A 20,613-nucleotide genomic window follows, 5' to 3' on the forward strand; every position below is an offset into this window, starting at 1 on the left:
TTATGGGCTGGGTCAGTCATTTCAAGCCATACTGGGGGAAAAATGGGTATATTTTGTAAATCTTGGTCACACTATGTTTCAAATGAAGGCATACCTATGCTATGAAACTGCATGCACACTGGATTAAAACTTCTCATTCACAAGTCTTTAGCCAATGACTGTGTAGCTTCACAATTCAATCCACCCCGCCCTGTCACATCCAGTTTTTTGCAGCCAAGATGGTGACAAAGTACTCATCTCGAGACTTCAAATCCAGACTTCAGTAACCAACAGTGATGTCACTGTAGCTGTGTAATATATGTATATGTATATAAAATGTGTTAATAACTATATATATAAAAAAAAAAAAAACACCCAGCACGCCCCTGCGGGCGGTTTATCCTTCAAGCTCGGGTCCTCTACCAGAGGCCTGGGAGCTTGAGGGTCCTGCACAGTATCTTAGCTGTTCCCAGGACTGCGCTCTTCTGGACAGAGATCTCCGATGTTATTCCCGGGATCTGCTGGAGCCACTCGCCTAGCTTGGGAGTCACCGCACCTAGTGCTCTGATTACCACGGGGACCACCGTCACCTTCACCCTCCACATCCTCTCGAGCTCTTCTCTGAGCCCTTGGTATTTCTCCAGCTTCTCGTGTTCCTTCTTCCTGATATTGCTGTCATTCGGAACCGCTACATCGATCACTACGGCTGTCTTCTTCTGTTTGTCTACCACCACTATGTCCGGTTGGTTAGCCACCACCATTTTGTCCGTCTGTATCTGGAAGTCCCACAGGATCTTAGCTCGGTCATTCTCCACCACCCTTGGGGGCATCTCCCATTTTGACCTCGGGACTTCCAGGTTGTACTCGGCACAGATGTTCCTGTACACTATGACGGCCACTTGGTTATGGCGTTCCATGTATGCCTTGCCTGCTAGCATCTTGCACCCTGCTGTTATGTGCTGGATTGTCTCTGGGGCATCTTTACACAGCCTGCACCTGGGGTCTTGCCTGGTGTGATAGACCCCAGCCTCTATGGATCTTGTGCTCAGAGCTTGTTCTTGTGCTGCCATGATTAGTGCCTCTGTGCTGTCTTTCAGTCCAGCTTTGTCCAGCCACTGGTAGGATTTCTGGATATCAGCCACCTCCTCTATCTGCCGGTGGTACATACCGTGCAGGGGCCTGTCCTTCCATGATGGTTCCTCGTCTCCCTCCTCTTTCTTGGGTTTCTGCTGCCTGAGGTATTCACTGAGCACTCGGTCAGTTGGGGCCATCTTCCCAATGTATTCTTGGATGTTCCTTGTCTCATCCTGGACTGTGGTGCTGACACTCACCAGTCCCCGGCCCCCTTCCTTCCGCTTAGCGTACAGCCTCAGGGTGCTGGACTTGGGGTGAAACCCTCCATGCATGGTAAGGAGCTTTCTTGTCTTTATGTCAGTGGCTTCTATCTCCTCCTTTGGCCAGCCTATTACCCCAGCAGGGTACCTGATCACGGGCAGGGCGTACGTGCTGATGGCCCGGATCTTGTTCTTACCATTCAGCTGACTCCTCAGGACTTGCCTGACCCTCTGCAGGTACTTGGCGGTTGCAGCTTTTCTAGCGGCCTCTTCATGGTTCCCATTCGCCTGCGGGATCCCCAAGTACTTGTAACTGTCCTCTATGTCTGCAATGTTGCCTTCTGGTAGTTCAATCCCCTCAGTTCTGACTACCTTCCCTCTCTTTGATACCATCCGACTACACTTCTCCAGTCCGAACGACATTCCAATGTCATTGCTGTATAGCCTGGTAGTGTGGATCAGTGAATCGATGTCTCGTTCACTCTTGGCATACAGCTTGATGTCATCCATGTACAGGAGGTGGCTGACAACTGCTCCGTTCCGTAGTCGGTATCCGTAGCCAGCCTTGTTAATGATCTCACTGAGGGGGTTCAGGCCTATGCAGAACAGCAGTGGGGACAGAGCATCTCCTTGGTAGATCCCGCACTTGATGGTGACTTGTGCTATGGGCTTGGAGTTGGTTACGCCAGGGGGACCGCCTCCTCTTGTGTTGTACGCCACATCCCCATTGAGTTCCTGATGAAGGCTCTTAGGGTCCCATTGATCTTGTACAATTCTAGGGATTCCAGTATCCAGCTGTGGGGCATTGAGTCATAGGCCTTCTTGTAATCAATCCAGGCAGTGCACAGGTTGGTCAGTCTGGTCTTGTAGTCTCGGCTGACTGTTCTGTCTACCAGTAGCTGGTGTTTTGCGCCTCTGGTATTCTTGCCAATTCCTTTCTGTGTCCTGCTCATGTATTGACCCATGTGCCTGTTCATCTTAGCCGATATGATGCCTGACAGGAGCTTCCATGTAGTACTGAGGCAGGTTATTGGTCGGTAGTTGGAGGGGACCGGTCCCTTCTTGTGGTCCTTGGGGATCAGGACCGTCCGACCTTCGGTTAGCCATTCCGGGTGTCTCTCGTTAACTAGCAGCTGGTTCATTTGTGCTGCCAGGCGCTCGTGGAGTGCAGTCAGCTTCTTTAGCCAGTAGGCGTGAACCATGTCGGGCCCTGGTGCTGTCCAACTCTTCATACTGGAGACCCTTTCTTGGATATCTGCCACTGGGATGGTTACTGGACCCTGTTCAGGGAGGTCGCTGTGGTCTGCCCTCAGATCCACTAGCCACTGAGCATTGCCGTTATGGGTTGCGTCCTTCTCCCATATGCCCTTCCAGTATTGCTCCGTCTCCAGCCTTGGTGGTGCTGTTCTCTTATTGTTCCCTTGCCACTGAGAGTACACCTTTGCTGGTTCTGTGGAGAACAGCTGGTTTATTCTCCTGCCTTCTATCTCTCTGGTGTACCTCCTCAAGCGGCTGGCCAAGGCTGTGAGTCTTTGCTTGGCAGTTTCCAAGGCCTCAGGTATGGACAGCTTGCTGTATTTCTTATGCACCTTCTTTGTCGCACCTTTCTGCAACTCCGTTAGTTGGCTAACCTCCCTCCGTGCTACTTTGATCTTGTCCTCTAGCCTCCTTCTCCATGGAGGGTACTGCCCCTTGTGGCTGTTCAACTTGTAGCCAAGCATCTCACTGATCACTGCTGCCGTATTGTAGATCAGCTTGTTAGTGTCGGTAATCGTGGTTGTAGGTATTGTCCGTAGTGCTGCATTAACATCATCTAGCAGACCTTCTGTGGGTACTTCACGTAATCTTGGTAACCGGCTACGGGGGATCCAGGTTTCAAGCTTGGCCATGATCCTATTTTTCAGGTCAGTTCCTCTCGCACTCAACGGTCCTTCATGTACCCAATCTCGGGTGGGGGTGATGATATCTCCCCCCTGACCTGGCATCCTGACTCCTCCTTGCCGTAGCATTTGTGTTGTACCTCGTCAATCTCTAGCTGTGAGAGCAGTCCCTTCTTTCGAATGTTGGAACACTGAGCTACTAGTTGTTTCGCCGTCATTGTGGATGTTGGGTATATATATATATATATATATATATATATATATATATATATATATATATATATATATATATATATATATATATACCAGCTACTGGTAGACAGAACAATCAGCCGAGACTGCAAGACCAGACTGACCAACCTGTACACTGCCTGGATTGATTACAAGAAGGCCTATGACTCAATGCCCCACAGCTGGATACTGGAATGCCTAGAATTGTACAAGATCAATGGGACCCTAAGAGCCTTCATCAGGAACTCAATGGGGATGTGGCGTACAACACTAGAGGCCAACTCCAAGCCCATAGCACAAGTCACCATCAAGTGCGGGATCTACCAAGGAGATGCTCTGTCCCCACTTCTGTTCTGCATAGGCCTGAACCCCCTCAGTGAGATCATTAACAAGGCTGGCTACGGATACCGACTACGGAACGGAGCAGTTGTCAGCCACCTCCTGTACATGGATGACATCAAGCTGTATGCCAAGAGTGAACGAGACATCGATTCACTGATCCACACTACCAGGCTATACAGCAATGACATTGGAATGTCGTTCGGACTGGAGAAGTGTAGTCGGATGGTATCAAAGAGAGGGAAGGTAGTCAGAACTGAGGGGATTGAACTACCAGAAGGCAACATTGCAGACATAGAGGACAGTTACAAGTACTTGGGGATCCCGCAGGCGAATGGGAACCATGAAGAGGCCGCTAGAAAAGCTGCAACCGCCAAGTACCTGCAGAGGGTCAGGCAAGTCCTGAGGAGTCAGCTGAATGGTAAGAACAAGATCCGGGCCATCAGCACGTACGCCCTGCCCGTGATCAGGTACCCTGCTGGGGTAATAGGCTGGCCAAAGGAGGAGATAGAAGCCACTGACATAAAGACAAGAAAGCTCCTTACCATGCATGGAGGGTTTCACCCCAAGTCCAGCACCCTGAGGCTGTACGCTAAGCGGAAGGAAGGGGGCCGGGGACTGGTGAGTGTCAGCACCACAGTCCAGGATGAGACAAGGAACATCCAAGAATACATTGGGAAGATGGCCCCAACTGACCGAGTGCTCAGTGAATACCTCAGGCAGCAGAAACCCAAGAAAGAGGAGGGAGACGAGGAACCATCATGGAAGGACAGGCCCCTGCACGGTATGTACCACCGGCAGATAGAGGAGGTGGCTGATATCCAGAAATCCTACCAGTGGCTGGACAAAGCTGGACTGAAAGACAGCACAGAGGCACTAATCATGGCAGCACAAGAACAAGCTCTGAGCACAAGATCCATAGAGGCTGGGGTCTATCACACCAGGCAAGACCCCAGGTGCAGGCTGTGTAAAGATGCCCCAGAGACAATCCAGCACATAACAGCAGGGTGCAAGATGCTAGCAGGCAAGGCATACATGGAACGCCATAACCAAGTGGCCGTCATAGTGTACAGGAACATCTGTGCCGAGTACAACCTGGAAGTCCCGAGGTCAAAATGGGAGATGCCCCCAAGGGTGGTGGAGAATGACCGAGCTAAGATCCTGTGGGACTTCCAGATACAGACGGACAAAATGGTGGTGGCTAACCAACCGGACATAGTGGTGGTAGACAAACAGAAGAAGACAGCCGTAGTGATCGATGTAGCGGTTCCGAATGACAGCAATATCAGGAAGAAGGAACACGAGAAGCTGGAGAAATACCAAGGGCTCAGAGAAGAGCTCGAGAGGATGTGGAGGGTGAAGGTGACGGTGGTCCCCGTGGTAATCGGAGCACTAGGTGCGGTGACTCCCAAGCTAGGCGAGTGGCTCCAGCAGATCCCGGGAATAACATCGGAGATCTCTGTCCAGAAGAGCGCAGTCCTGGGAACAGCTAAGATACTGCGCAGGACCCTCAAGCTCCCAGGCCTCTGGTAGAGGACCCGAGCTTGAAGGATAAACCGCCCGCAGGGGCGTGCTGGGTGTTATACATATATATATATATATATATATATATATATATATATATATACACATTTTTTAGCCAGTGACCCTCCTGAGAGCTGCAGTTTGAAGCATTTAATGTTTATACAAGAGGCCAGTTTTTAGAGGCGCTCCTGTTGTCTTTAAGCCCAATGATTTATGCTGCCCAGACAAGAGAATGCAGCACTGGAATGATTTTCTGTCTGCAGGACCAGCCACAAACTATGAACATGTCACTTGTCCATCCTGGCTTTCCTTTTTGTTTCCTCTCCATCTTTTCCATGATGACTAAGCTAGGCGTCTTTCAAACTCAGACACTCTCTTTCCGGCTTTTGTATTTGTTGTGCGCTCATTGTAAAATTTGACGTCAATTACAGAGATCAAGGCAAATCTTTCTGACCTTGCAACATGAGCAAACGTTAAAATGCAAAGCTCGCCTAAGCTAAAGTTTTCAGTTTTGCACAGTTTCTCTGTACGTAGGCTCTGTAGGCTTTCTGTAGGCTTCTTTTTCATTTCGTTCCTGTTCATGAGCCTGTGGTGTTAAGTTGGCACAATGCCACAGAGGGCAGCCAAGGTGTGAAACGTTCATCCTGCCTAGCTTGAACCCATTATTCTGTCTTGTGCTGATTGTCTAACTTTTTGTCCTAAACCTATTTAAACCCTCTTTAGTTTTACCAAAAACATTTGGTGAGAATTAAGTGTGATTTAAAGGATAAGACTGGCAGCACTGTACAGTTTTCATATTGTCAGCAAATCCAAGAAAAAGCTAAAACAAACAATTCCCTACATCTCTTAATACTTCTCACCTGCCTACTAATGGTTCTTATAAAAGATGGGAGCCATTTTTCATTTTTCTGCAAGTGCATAATCTTTTAATGCTCAGTAATTGTTCTAAAACAGCAGGGCGCTGTGTTTTCAGCAAATAAGAAGAATAAGGAGAAACTCTTTTTAAGGGGGTGTAGGTTAGTTTTGGCAGTGGACATTAACATTTCTTTGTAACAGCAAAGGGACTGGAATTTATACAGGGCTAATCTATCGCTACACCTCTTTCCTTAACCAATATTCAATCAGGTTACACAGAGCTCTTTACTATAAACTTGGATCGGTCAGAGAGAAACTGTTCACAGCTACAGATAATTTATTGATTGACCATAACACACACAGCAGATGTTCAAAGGGTAGTTTTATTGCTGGCTTTGGACTTGTAATGGGTTTTGATGCTGATGTGAAAACTAAAAGGATGCTACCCTGCAATTTTGGTTAGCCAGTGATATTGGGCCAGAGTTATCTAATAAACACTTTTGCCAAGTGGTTGTAAAAAAAACAAATAAATTGATAAACAAACCTATTAAAAAGTGTATCAGTGCTAGGAAAAGACCCAAAACATTCACTTTGCAGCCCAGATGAATTCAGGTTTTATCTGGGCTGCTTCTGGGACTTGCATGCCAGTTACTGGCAAGTGCTTTGTGGGCCAGATGTGGCCCAGAAGTCATGAGCTTGGCTTAACCTGGGTAACAGGTTAGATGTGGCCGTACTGCTATAACACACCTGAGATTTTCCCATGTAAGATGGACTTGCGGCTGAGCTGAGGCAGAAATACCCTGAGGAAACCAGTCAAGTCCGGTTGTGGACCAAAAAAAAAAAAAACTACAAATATGGACTACACTTTGTCCAAACACAAAGTGGAGGTGATCTGAATTGGGCCCAAGTGCCTGTAAGTGACATTGCAATAGTCTTCCTTTGATTTCAGTGGTGTGGTGTGGATGTCTGGATGGGATCTCAAAGCTTAACCAGTGCACACACCCTTGGCACAGATGTCCTTGGTTAGCCTGTGGCCTGACTAACATGTTATTGCTGTGTACATTTATCATACACACACAGTGTAGCTGTGGAACAGTCCAAGACTGACCCACAAAAACAGATTCTTGAAGAGGCCAGGGAGAGGGCGAGAGAGAATCATTTAGCACAAGAGAATGATCGTGTGCACACACTTCTATTTCACAACTTCCAGAAAAACAAACTACTGGAGATGACGAATGTCATCAACTTTAACGTTTCAGTAAACACCGTGATGTCTATGAAGCCTTCGGGTAGTATAATACGTGACATCATCACAACTGTGGCTATTTCTGTACTCCTTTGTTACTTCAGCTTTTGTTTCCTCACATTACAATCCCTTCTTTTTCCTGCTGCCTCTCTGTGGAGTCGGTTGATCATGCCTTTCTGAATTTGCTGACTTCTTGGGATCCATTCTTTTTAAATATGGTTCTGTTATTATTTCTGGTGATTTTAACATTCATGTCTGTTGTATGGATGACCAATTGGCTAACGATTTTCTAGCACTAACTGCTTCTTTTAATCTTACCCAGTGGGTGAATGAGCCTACCCATGTTAAGGGCCACACCCTTGATTTGGTTTTTTCATACGATGTGGATATATGTATTAAGGAAATTAGAAACACTGGACTTTCCGACCATTCTCCGGTTATTTTCGATCTTGACCTTGGCAACACCGGATCACGCTTTGAGGCTCCTCTTTGCCCTACGCGTACTGTGAATGCTGATACTCTGTTGAAATTTTCTAATTCTTTTGTGAACTTTTCATTTACTACGTCAGATTGTCTTACCCCACATACGCTTGAGAATTTCGCCAATACTCTATTAACTACATGTTCCTCTATCCTTGACATTGTAGCACCGATCAAAATGAAACGCCCCAGAACCTACTCACAATGTTGGTTAAATGATTCTGTTCGCGCCTTACGACGTATGTGTCGACGGGATGAGAGGAGGTGGAGGAAAGATAATCTCCAGTCATCATATGACATTTTATGCATTAGCCGCTCGAAGTTTCAATCAGCTGCCAGAGCGGCTAAAGCAGCTTTCCTATCTAAAATTATCACCACCAATGGAAACAACCCTCGAATTTTATTCAAAATTTTCAACTCTGTGGTCAACCCCTGCCCCTCTATGCCTCTGCCGTGCTCCCCGGGCCTTTGTGAAAAATTTTCAAGTTATTTTTTGGATAAAGTCGCATCTCTTAAATCTACCCTTCCTTTGGTGACCGACCATATGCCCACCCCTGATTGTTCTACTACTTTTTGTCAATTTGAACCTGTTTCTCTCTCTACTCTGAAGCATCTAATTGAGAAACTGAACAATACTAATCTTGTACATGATGCTCTTCCATCCCGTATAGTCAAGGATTGTTTTAGTGCAATTGGACCTTGTCTATTGTCCATATTGAACTCCTCCTTGCTGTCCGGCTATGTACCATCAGCTCTTAAACATGCTATAATCCAACCTGTTCTTAAAAAAAGTAATCTCGATCAAAATGATTATGCCAATTATAGGCCGATTTCCAAACTTCCCTTCGTGGCTAAAATTCTTGAGAAGGTGGTTCTGCTTCAACTTCAGACCTACCTAGATGAGAATAACATTAATGATAAATATCAATCAGCCTTTAAACAACACCACAGCACTGAATCAGCACTGCTCCGAGTTTTTAATGACCTTTTACTAATGGCTGACAATGGACGCCCCTCTGTCCTAGTGCTATTGGATCTTTCATCGGCATTTGACATGGTTGACCATAACATACTATTGGCGAGACTAGAGCACACTGTAGGCATCAAGGGCGCTGCCTTGGATTGGTTTAAATCTTACCTCTCCGATCGGCTCTCTTCGGTTCACTTGGCCACCTCCTCCTCCTCCGCTGTACCTGTTTGCTGTGGTGTCCCCCAGGGATCTGTGTTAGGCCCTACCCTGTTCTCACTGTATATGCTTCCTTTAAGTGTCATTTTTGAGAAATACCACATTGCCTTTCACTATTATGCCGATGACATCCAGATCTATTTTGAGCTGAATGATGATCTAGCTATGTCCGTGAGTAACTTTCGAGAGTGCATGTGTGAGGTCAAGCAATGGCTTCTGGCAAATTTTCTTATCCTTAACGATAAGAAAACTGAAATTATGATCTTTGGCAGTGACGCTCTTCGTGCCAAACTTCATGATGCTTTTGGTTTTCTCACTAGTTCTTTCCCTGACACTGTTAGGAATTTGGGTGTGCTACTCGACAGCTCATTTAAACTTGATAAACAAGTATCTGCTGTCGTCAGATCTAGTTTCTACCAACTTCGCCTTATTTCCAAGGCCAAACACTACATCCCGCACAATGACCTGGAAAAGCTTATCCATGCCTTTGTAACGTCAAGACTAGATTACTGTAATTCACTTTATTATGGTCTCCACTCTACCCTTTTACATAGATTACAGACAGTCCAGAATGCTGCTGCACGCATTCTAACTAAAACTAAGAAGTTTGCTCACATCACTCCCGTCCTTGCTGATTTGCACTGGTTGCCTGTGAAATTTCGTATTCAATTTAAAATTCTGTTGTTTACTTTTAAAATTACTAATAACACAGGGCCAAGTTATCTTAAGGAACTCTTAAATTCATATCTTCCTACGAGGGCCTTAAGATCTTCCTCACAGTCATTGTTGGTTCAGCCCAGATCTCGCTTGAAGTCTAGAGGTGATCGAGCGTTTGCTCTAGCTGCACCTGAGCTGTGGAACAATCTCCCGATTGGCATCCGGGCGTCTGATTCTATTCAATCTTTTAAATCACGGCTTAAAACATATTTGTTTGAACTTGCTTTTTCTACTAGTTAAATTCTCGCCTCGCTTCTAGTGAGTTATTCTATTAATGTGTCTGGTTGTTTTGCGTTGTCCTGCGCTGTCAATGTTTTCTATCACTGTGTTTGATGGTACAGCTTTACTCTGCTATAGCTGTGTGCTATAGTTTATTCTTATTAGTGGTCTTTACCTGTGGACATAATCTCACACTTATATGACTCTGACGTTATAGTGCTAATTATTTTTATTATTTTATTGTTGCGTTGTCTATGTTCTCTATCACTGTGTATGATGGTACAGTTCTACTTTGCTATAGCTGTGTGCTATAGATTATTCCTATTAGTGGTTTTTATCTGTGAACATAATCCCACACTTATATGACTCCGATGTTTTAGTGTAAATCATTTTATTGTTTTATTGTTTTATGTAAAGCACTTTGGCATGCCCCTGGCTTTTAATGTGCTCTATAAATAAAGATTGTTGTTGTTGTTGTTTCTCGACTCTTCTTGAAGATAGTAGCGAGCTCAGTCATCCTATCACTCTGTCTGTCCCCTCCTTAACAAACCTCCATCCAGAAATCTGTCATTTATCTTAATCACTGATCCAGACTGAGAGTGATTCCCGCCAAGTACACTTACAAGTGCCAAGTATTCTGCAGTGGATGGCGGCCATGTTTTTGCCAGAAAGCCCGGGCTTTCGGCTTCTTTTAGTACCATATTTTCTGTAATCAGATGATTATTTTTGTGGTGGGGGTGTGGGGGCTTTTAAATTAGCCGTAAATAATGGCTCACTCTGAAAACTACTGTGTCCTTCCCCATATTTTCCAGATGCAAAACTAGCCGGACCTCACTTGATTAGAAGGAGTTAATTTCACGGCATGTAAAACCAGGAGGGGGCTTGTTGTAAACACTGTCTACAGCCTGAGCTCATGTCTGAAACATTGCCTTGAAAGACATACATAAAGAGGAGGGGATAGAGTAAGAAAGGGTTGGGGTCAACTGGAAGGGGGACTAATGCACAAGGCTTGGGGGAGGGATGGATCAATCGTAGGGTACAGGAAGGGAGGAAAAGAAGGACACCTGGTAGGTTTCTCAGCCAAAGTACCTCCAACTAAAAAAAAATGGCTCACTAGTAGTTTTAGTGTGAAGAGAGAGGCAAGGGAGACAATGAAAGAAAGAAGAAAACAAAATGAGAGGAATGGGGGGTGGGAGGAGGGGGTGTAAAAGAGTCATTACAAAATTGGGAGGAGCGAAGGGGCTTTTGGAGGAGCATCAAGAATTTGCCTTTTAAGGGGCACTGTCTCACTCTTCCAAGCCTTGCGCAGCAGCCAAAAAGGGAGAAGAAATAAACAACAGCAAAGAGACTGCGAGGAAAAAAGAAACACGAGGAATCCTAAGATCTTTCACACACCAGCCACATTAAAAAGGCACAGGAGCACATTGTGCTTGGAGTTTTCTTCTTTATCCATAACTTATGCAGTAAATGGGGAGAGTGCAACACATGACTGTTTTTGTTACTACAGTTATAAGATGTTCGTTAAACTCATCACCTACAGGGAATCATTAAGTCACTGTTTTCAGGAAAGGACGCCACACGGATACACTGAATGCATGTGTGTGTGTGTGTGTGTGTGTGTGTGTGTGTGTGTGTGTGTGTGTGTGCGTGTGTGCGTGCGTGCGTGCGTGTGTGTGTGTGTGTGTGTGTGTGTGTGTGTGTGTGTGTGTGTGTGTGTGTGTATACGTGCAAAAGAAGATTGTGAGCCGCAGCTTTCTTGGGAGACTACAGGACACAAAAGCCAAGATAAATATAATTTAGTAAAAAGCACATCCACCTGCTTTTGTGAGAGGCAGTTTTAAGTTTAGACAATCTGATTGGCTAAATACTATAAAGTTCAAACCTTCTGGCCAGGTCACATTTTTCACACTTTGAAGGCGTGTTGGAGAGTGCAAACGTGCTTGTAAAGTTATAATTAAGGCTCAGGGTAGGGTAAAGGTAAGGCCTTAGCCGTGAGAATATACTCATGTCAATAAATGTTCTCACAAAAGTAGAAAACGTGTGTGTGTGTATTGGTCCCCTTCCCCCTATACAGAGGGGAGCAGGTAGTCACTGTAGGGGGAAACCACAGACAGCAACGATCTCAGTGATGTCAAGCTCAGCATGGTTGTTAAGGTAGGTGAAGAAAAACAGGCAAAGATGCAAAGATTTTTCTAGTAATATGAGTAAGATGATGGCATAATATATCTGACATCCCTTCATTTAGTTGGTTTGCATTATGTGGGAAAAGCAATGTTGCCTCACAGTTTCAACAGACAGGGTCCTGCATCATAAACAAGGAAAGGCTCAGTCTAACAAAAGCTAAGAGCACTCTGAATCACTACATTGCACAGCAGCATCCTGACAGCTGCCCTCACTGTTGAGAGGGTTTTTCTTACTTGTTTTCTGGACAATACCAACAATGTGCTGCACGGGCTAAGGAGAGTCTGTCTGTATCTGGGAGCAGGAAACAGAGGGGAGCTAAGAAGGAGAGATGGGTGGGGGTAAGAACAGAGAGGTAATTGTATATGTAAGAGTGAGGCAACACTGGCAGAAGAGGTAGAAGAAGGAGGAATGGGAGTAAGAAGGAAGGGAGAGACGTGTTCTTGGGATGGGAGGACTGCAAAACAACAAGAGGGAAAAAACAAGAGGAAAGAAGAGGCATAAGGAAAAAACAGAGGAGCTTCACAAGATGGGAAGATGAAACATTGAGTCTTCATATCTGAACAGTGATCAAGAGTGAGAGCACAGAGCAGAGGGATGTGAAGAGTGTGATTGAGTGGCACAAAGAAATAGGGTGAAAAATTGGAGGCCTAGGTGTGCTCAAGAAAGTTGAGTGGTTGCAACTGCGTGTGGGAAACAAAGAGGAGCAGTGAGAGGGGGCGGAGGCAGGAAAAATGGGGAGTCCACAAGCAGCAGGACAGAGTTGGAGAGAGAGGTGTTTTTAAAGTGAGCAGAGAGGGGCAGAGTGTATCCTTCCCTCTGTCCCCGGAGCAGGGCTGATCAAGAGCCAGGAAAAGGGGAAGGGCCTCCGTCTCCTCCTCTCCAGCTGACAAAAACAGCTGCCCAGGAACCCAGGGAGCCTGGAGCCTGTTTAGAGGACGAGGGGACGAGGACACGGAGAGAAAGTGGAGGAGGTGGAGGAAGGACAGAAGGAAGAGAGAGTGAGAGGAGGTGAAAAACAACCCCAAGTCCAGGACCCTGTCCACCTATATGGGTTGCGTCCTGAGTTCAGACTGGTGCGGGGAGGAAGAGGTGCAACCGGTGCCAGTGGTCAGAAACTCATCTCTGAAAAGGAGCCTGGAGAGGAGTGAGAGTGGCAGGATGAGACTTACAAAGGTCAGTGTGGTGATGTTCATGAAACTGTACATAAATCTCTGTGAGCATGCCCTTCCTAGATCATATACAAGACGTCAGGTGTCACAATGCAGAGATTTCTGACTACGGTAGCTTGGTTCTAGTCTGTTTCTTATTCCCACCATGGTCTAGACTAAAATGTCTTATTACTTCAATATTTATTTGATACAAATATCCATGGCCATCTGAGGATGAATCTTAACGTCCATTACATTTCTAACTTAAAATTAGGTTAGGTTTCTACTTATCCACTAAAGTATCCCAACAAATGTTGCTAAATCACGGTTTCCATTTTGACCCAGACTAAAATATATCAAATGTTAAATATTTATCTTATTCTTTTAAGGATGAATCCTAACATCCCTGAAAAACGACAGGCCCTTTCTTCTGTCACTAATATTAGGATCATACTAAACAGGTTCTGTAATCATTTTGATTAGCCCCTTACTTTTCAATAGGAGGGCATTCATGAGCAAAAACCTGCCTACTGTAGCTAATAATATAGCAGCCTACCTCAGCTATATGCTGAACTTGTGCTAATGAGAAAATATTAAACTGCCTATAGTGACAGGTTCACATTACACCTGCTAAACAGCAGCATACTGTCATTTCACCATGCACCAGTTAGCATGTAGCTTTAGTGCAGACACATAGAACCATGGCCTCTTTACCTTTTTTACACACACATAACATGTTTTTCTGATCACAGAAACAACAAAACAGCATAAAATCATCATTATTATTATTAGTATGCCAATTTAATAATTTTAGCATCCTACTGCAGTTCCCTCTCAGAACAGCACAAGGGCTCTTCACTTGTTATACTTTTAAAACCCACTGGCAAGCAGAGGGGTCAAAGGTCAATGTGAACTGCAACGTTAGTGTTGCACCACAGTGAAATGTTTGTTGATTGAGTCACAGACACGTGCTGATCCAAAGATAGGAAAAGTGGCTGTTTATATTGGTTCCCTACAAGGAGGCTCTGTATGTGTGTGTGTGTGTGTGTGTGTGTGTGTGTGTGTGTGTGTGTGTGTGTGTGTGTGTGTGTGTGTGTGTGTGTGACTTGTCTTAAAAGATGATGAGGATGACACTGGCATCTTCAAGCTGTGCAGCTACAATAGCACTTTTGTGATAGCCTCCACTGCTTGGGAGTTACCATCATGTAAACAGAGGCAGGCTAGCTGGCTGTAGGGGGGGGATCTTAAAGGGCCACAGAGAAGCTTGATCTCTGATCACTAGTTCATATCATGCTGGGGCTCGTGCAGATTCAAACACTTGTTTACAGTGCCCAAGTCTGCTGGGTTGCATGCATCCATCCCCTTTTGTTTTGCATCTGTGCATGTGTGTACAAGCTTTTGGTCCCAGTGGCTCCATATCACATGCTGAGCAGCGTGGGAATGTGGAGCCCTCTGGATTACGTCATCCTGCTGTGACTGACCCCACTGCATGGGTGTGGGAACAAGCTAGATCCCAATTATCCAAGGAGTAGGAGGATGTAGTTGCCTTATCTATTTTTATGGTCTATTTTTTTTTTTATATATAAACTTGTTTTTCACTTCTTGGGGACTTTCAGATTTGAACTAGCATCCATGTGACGGGTACTGCAGTCCAGATGCAACTATGTGTGAGAGCCTGACGAATATAAATGAGGTTTTAATGCCTTTATACTCTGGCAAGAATCACGCATATACATTCCTAAGCAAACCCATGCCAAGTACTTACTGGAAACACTTAGCAACAAAAAATATTATGGTCCACATGTAGTTCTCAGATTCTCATTCACTTGTGCTCAGAATGCTCCAAAAATACTCGACAGAGCCAAATTGACCTCCTCGTCCAGCGATTATTGGACAGTTGCAGATCTTGAGAGTAGCTCAGCGTCAATAAACAACATTCTAAAGATGATTTGTTGAACTAAACAACTCCTGGCAGCGAGAGTCAGCAGTACATGTGGTTCTCTTTAGAAAAAAAGCAAAGCAGCAAGCACTGTTGTTGTGTGATGATCCTGAGCAGCATGATTTCCATATAATAAAATTACCTTTCTGAGTTGTCTCATAGTGTGTTGTGATTGCATGCTAGAGCATACTGGTGCTGAAAGTTAAATGTCTTATTATCTTGGCAGGTGTCTTGATAAAGATGTGTTTAATTTACCCACAGGCACAGCCAAGGGACAGAGTCTGAGAGTCATTAATGAAATCAGTTGGGAGTTAAATCTAATATGACATGTACTCTGTGTCAGCTTCCTTTGACAAAGAAGGGGAAAAGCAGGGTTTCTTTGAGCCACGTTAGCAGCATGACTACAAACCAACAGTCTGTCAGCTACTTTGGTCCACAGTGAAATATTTCAGTTTGGTGTTGAACAGTGCATTTAGATGACATATCATGTTACTTCCTCTTGCAATACAATAGCTAATGCACAGGCATCGTTATCACATATATTTTACATATACTGGCAATTTAGTAGTATTTTTTAATTCTTCAGTTAATGTGATACAACATAAAGTTGCTTTATTGTGAAACCTCTTTTATTGAGGACAATATCATCAGTATTGTTTCTTTAGTTAGTCTATGATTCCTACCCTTCATTTCAGTACCTTTTGCAGGGATTCAAGGGAATTCTGTTGTCAATGTTCATGGTTCCTGGAGAGTGATTCCTAATGACTTGGTGGTCCTCTGACTTTTCCCCTAGCTACACCAGCAGGCCAAGTTTCCCACTGATGTAGCCAAATATCATTTTAGGTTCTGAGTGAAACCAAGCAGACACAAATACTCAGGAAGTAACTGTAATGACAGTGACGTATCCGTGTTCACAGGGTCCTGTCTTCCCCGGTGCAGTATTTACCTTCCTAAACACAACAATTTCATATTAGGTCAAAACAAAGCTGAGGAACATGTTGTTCAGGTTCCACTTATATGACATAAATGACACAACCTTCAGAATGTAGGAATGATTTTTCATATAATTCGGTGTTATTTACAGTTAGGTCCATAAATATTTGGACAGACACTTTTTTTTTCAAATTGCTGTTCTGTACATTACCACAATCAATGTTAATTGAAACAACTCAGATAGAGTTGAGTTGCAGACTTTCAGCTTTAATTCAGTGGGTTGAACAAAACAATTGCATTAACACAATCCTTTCATTTCAGGGGCTCAAAAGTAATTGGACAAATTAAATAACTGAAAATAAAATCTTCATTTCTAACACTTGGTTGAAAACCCTTTATTTGCAATGACAGCCTTATTTCTTGAACTCATGGACATCACCAGATCCCTTGTTTCCTCCTTTTTAACGCTCTGCTGTTTAGTGTTCACCAAGTGAAATGTAGCTCAATTGGGTTAAGATCAGGCGACTGACTTGGCCATTCATGAATATTCCACTGCTCTGCTTTAATGAATTCCTTGGTTGCATTGGCTGTGTGCTTTGGGTCATTGTCTATCTGTATTAGGAAACGCCCCCCAATCAATCTGAGTGTATTAAGCTGGATTTGAGCAGACAGTATCTCTCTGAACACCTCAGAATTCATTTGGCTGCTTCTGGCTGTTGTGAAAGAGTTTCTCTTCAAAATGGAAATGATTCTGCGATCATCCCCACTGTTATCTTCCGTGGGTGTCCAGGTCTTTTTCCATTGCTGAAGTTCACCAGTGCTTTCTCAGGATGTACCAAACTGTATATTTTAACACTCCTGATATTGTAGCAGTTTCTCGAATGGGTTTTTTCTGTTTTTGCAGCTTAAGGATGGTTCGCTTCACCTGCAAGGAGAGCTCCTTTTACCGCATGTTGTATATTCACAGCAATATCTTCCAAATGCAACCACCACACGTAAAATCAACTCCAGGCCTTTTATCTGCTTAATTCATAATGACATAACAAAGGAGCTGCCCACACCTGCCCATGAAATAGCCTTTGAGTCCAATGTCCAATTACCTTTGGTCCCCTTAAAAAGAGGGTGGAACATGTTAAGGAGCTGAAACCCCAAAACCCTTCATCCAATTTAGATGTGGATACCCTCAAATGAAAGCTGAGAGTCTACACATTATGTCCATGTCCAACAGCCAAAAGGTAAATACCCTATAATAACAGAGAGAAAACCTCAATAATCAGACAACGCCCCCATGACCAAGCACTCAGTGAGATCCATCCATTTTCTCCCGCTTATCCTATTCAGGATTCTGGGAATTCTGAAGCCTATCCCAGCTGCAATAGCACAAAGGTGGGGGCAGCCTGGACAGGTTGCCAGTCTGTCACAAGGCTAACACAGAGAGACAGACAGCAATTCATACCTACAGCTAATTTAGAATCACCATTTAACTTAACCACTAACTGCATGTCTTTGGACTGTGGGAGGAAACCAGAGTACCTAGAGAGAACCCACACAGACATAGGGAGAATATGCAAACTCCACACAAAAAGACCCTGGATTAAAACCCAGGACTTTCTTGTTGTGAGGCAACAGTCCTAACCACCACACCACTGTGCTGGTTCCACAAAGAAGTGGCCTAAAGGCTGAAGTCTGCCTCCATTCTGCAGTTAAATATCCTAAGAACCACGAGTAAGCCAGCAGTCTGAGAGCAAAGGGCTCTGTTGGGGTAATATGGTACTATGAGGTCTTTAAGATTAGGTCTGATCATTCAAGACCTTATATGTGAGGTAAAGGAGTTTAAATTTAATTCTGCATTTATAACGGAGTAAATGATAAGAAGCCATTGTGTCATCTGGCTTCATGGATAGATTAAGCTGAGTATCATCTGCATAGCACTAAAATTTCATGCGATTCCTTCTAATGATAGTTCTTAGGGGAAACATGTTTAATGTATATAGAATTGTTCCTAGCACTAAACCCTGTGGAACTCCACAATTAACCTTGGATTTAACAAATGGAGTCTATTAAATAGATATGATTCAAACCACTGCAGCGCAGTCCACTGTTAGATTATTTACCTGCATATGATCAGTTAGCTATTTTAAAACTAGACTTTCACAATATTTGAAATAAAAGGAAGATTGAAGACTGGCCTGTAGGCTAATTAGCTAAAACAGCTTGGTTGACGGCTTTTTCTCCCCCTGATGGGACAGAGTATGTAATCCATTCTGCTTGTTTGTGTATTTGTTAGCAGTCTGACATCAACAGGTCTCAAGATATATCATGTTCACATTTTATGTGATGGTAGATACCAATAACAGCTTGGGATGATGGGCCAAGGTCGAAGTTATAAGGAAGGAGATTCAGAAGGAGTCGTGCTCTCTGAGTGCTCTTGTTAAGTAATAGTTTCATTACTAGATGTACAATTGTTCTTAAGAACAAGTTTTATTCATCTGTGACTGATTTCCCAGTCAGTCCTATGTTCAGTTCTTGTAGTTTATTTTGTCAGTCCCAGTGTCTTTGTTGGACTCCCTGTTTGAGCTATTGTTTCCTGCGCACATTTTATTGCGGTATCTTGGTTTCACCTTTTTTATTAAATAAACCATTTTTTCATTCAGTTTCTCTGTATGCATTTGGGTCCTCTTTTGGATTCTTGACAGAAGTACTCCATCTGACATGTAACAAAAAGTAGCTTTTTGAAATGGTGCAACTCAACCCACAAGGTCAAATGAAGTGTATCAAATGAAGTTCATATTGTGCAATTACAGAGGGGCAATGGTGCAAATATGAAACTGCCTATTTTGGAAGATTGTAAAAACAATCAGATATAACCCTCGCAGTTGAGAGTGAGTAATTTAATTTGTTTTTTTCAGCCAGACTGGGGGGAGGGGGGTCAACTTCTGAGAAAAAAATGCAATCACACTATTTTTATTCTTGTGTGTGTTGTTGGCTGTTGAAGTACTGTATATATAAACCTGGCATTGCAACAACACTTTTATATGTATTTGTGTAGCTTCCCTATAATTTCTCATGAGCAACAAAGTTTAGATTGGCCATGACCAATACAGAGGCTGTGAGCCACAGGCATTCACTACAAACACACACCCAACAGGGGAAGGAACAATGACTGGTTGGGGTTAAATATAGACACCCCCCAAACCCAGAATAGACTGGAAAAGAATAGAGGAGAAATAGAATTGTCACACTCCTGCCTTTAAGGAAAAAGGTAAGTTCCTGTGTAAAGTCCGGGCTCAGGGGGTGGCTGTCGTAGACTAGATTGCTGTGGCTTGCAAACAATGATCTGTCCCAAACTCTGCGCAGGCTTTGAGGAATGCCTTTTTGTGTGTATGTGTGCGTGCGTGTTTGTGCATAGTGGTCATGCAGATGAAAGCTGATGGAGGGAAAATGGGAAAGACATAAACCATTTCCTCCCTCAGTAAGTCCCCAACAAATCCCAACACCACCCTTTAAAGAAACACCTCCCAGCAAAGTATGCACAAAATATTTTCTTAGCTTCCACACAAAAATGTTGATGCCCGACTCTCGGGTAAGTTCCACAAATGTCTAAGCAGCTCTGGCTGACAGATAGGATTTTATTGAATTCATCAACGCAATAAATGCAAACACGTGCTCTTTCGAGTCTTCGGGATCTCTGTGTCTCGCTCTTTAGCTCCTTCAACAGCTGCACCTTATCAGGCCTTGGCTTAGCACTGTCTTACACAATCCATCGTCTTGCCACACAGCCCCCATTTTCTAGCCTCCTCCTCCCTTCATTTCCTCTTGCCTGGGCTCCCCCGTTTGTCTCGTTTGCCTCCGAGTATGATCAAGCCTCTAAAATTCTGTCCTTTTGCAGGTCAAACGAACGCGTGCAGCACCTTGCATTAAAAGCTTGCTGATTTGTTTGAGTGTTTGCCAGAAATGTTAGAATTCACCTCTTCTGTTTCATCCCCCTCTTTTCTCCTCTCCATCTTTTCCCCCAACATGACCCTCCCCCCCCACTTTGCCCGACCCCTCATTCCAATCCCAAGCACCAGTTTCCTGTCTCTCATGATCCCTCGACATTTTGTTAGTCTACCTTTTTTCACCTCACTGTTTTGTTCTTCACTTCTTATTCCATCTCCTCCTCTTTCCCTCCTCACCTCCCTCCAAAGAGAGGGAGCTGAAAATCTATCAAATATTTAAACTTTGCAAGAACCCCCACTAAAAAAAATCAATCCTCACTTTCTATTATGAAATTCTTGGAATATGAGCTAATAGAATTGGCCGCACTACTGCACGTGCTGTTTAGTTGGTGATTGTGTAGGTAGGTGGGTGACTGGAGGGGTTGTAGCACATGTCATGACTCACAGTTGGATTCTGCACTGATTGGTAGGGATATACTGC

General features: G+C 44.1%; 1 protein-coding gene across 3 annotated transcripts in view; it reads left to right on the forward strand.

Moving 5' to 3' along the window:
* Window positions 1-12,559: 12,559 nt before the first annotated feature.
* tns2a (tensin 2a) overlaps window positions 12,560-20,613 on the forward strand; it is a 63,542-nt gene continuing 55,488 nt past the window's right edge. For all 3 annotated transcript variants that reach the window (XM_082519666.1, XM_082519667.1, XM_082519668.1), the window contains exon 1: window positions 12,560-13,347. In XM_082519666.1, coding sequence (XP_082375792.1) covers window positions 13,222-13,347 — 126 coding nt within the window. In that variant the 5' untranslated portion in view covers window positions 12,560-13,221. The remainder of the gene's footprint in view (window positions 13,348-20,613) is intronic.

The sequence above is a fragment of the Aulonocara stuartgranti genome (genome assembly GCF_965226115.1).
Source record: "Aulonocara stuartgranti genome assembly, chromosome: 20".
Classification (NCBI taxonomy): Eukaryota; Metazoa; Chordata; class Actinopteri; order Cichliformes; family Cichlidae; genus Aulonocara; species Aulonocara stuartgranti.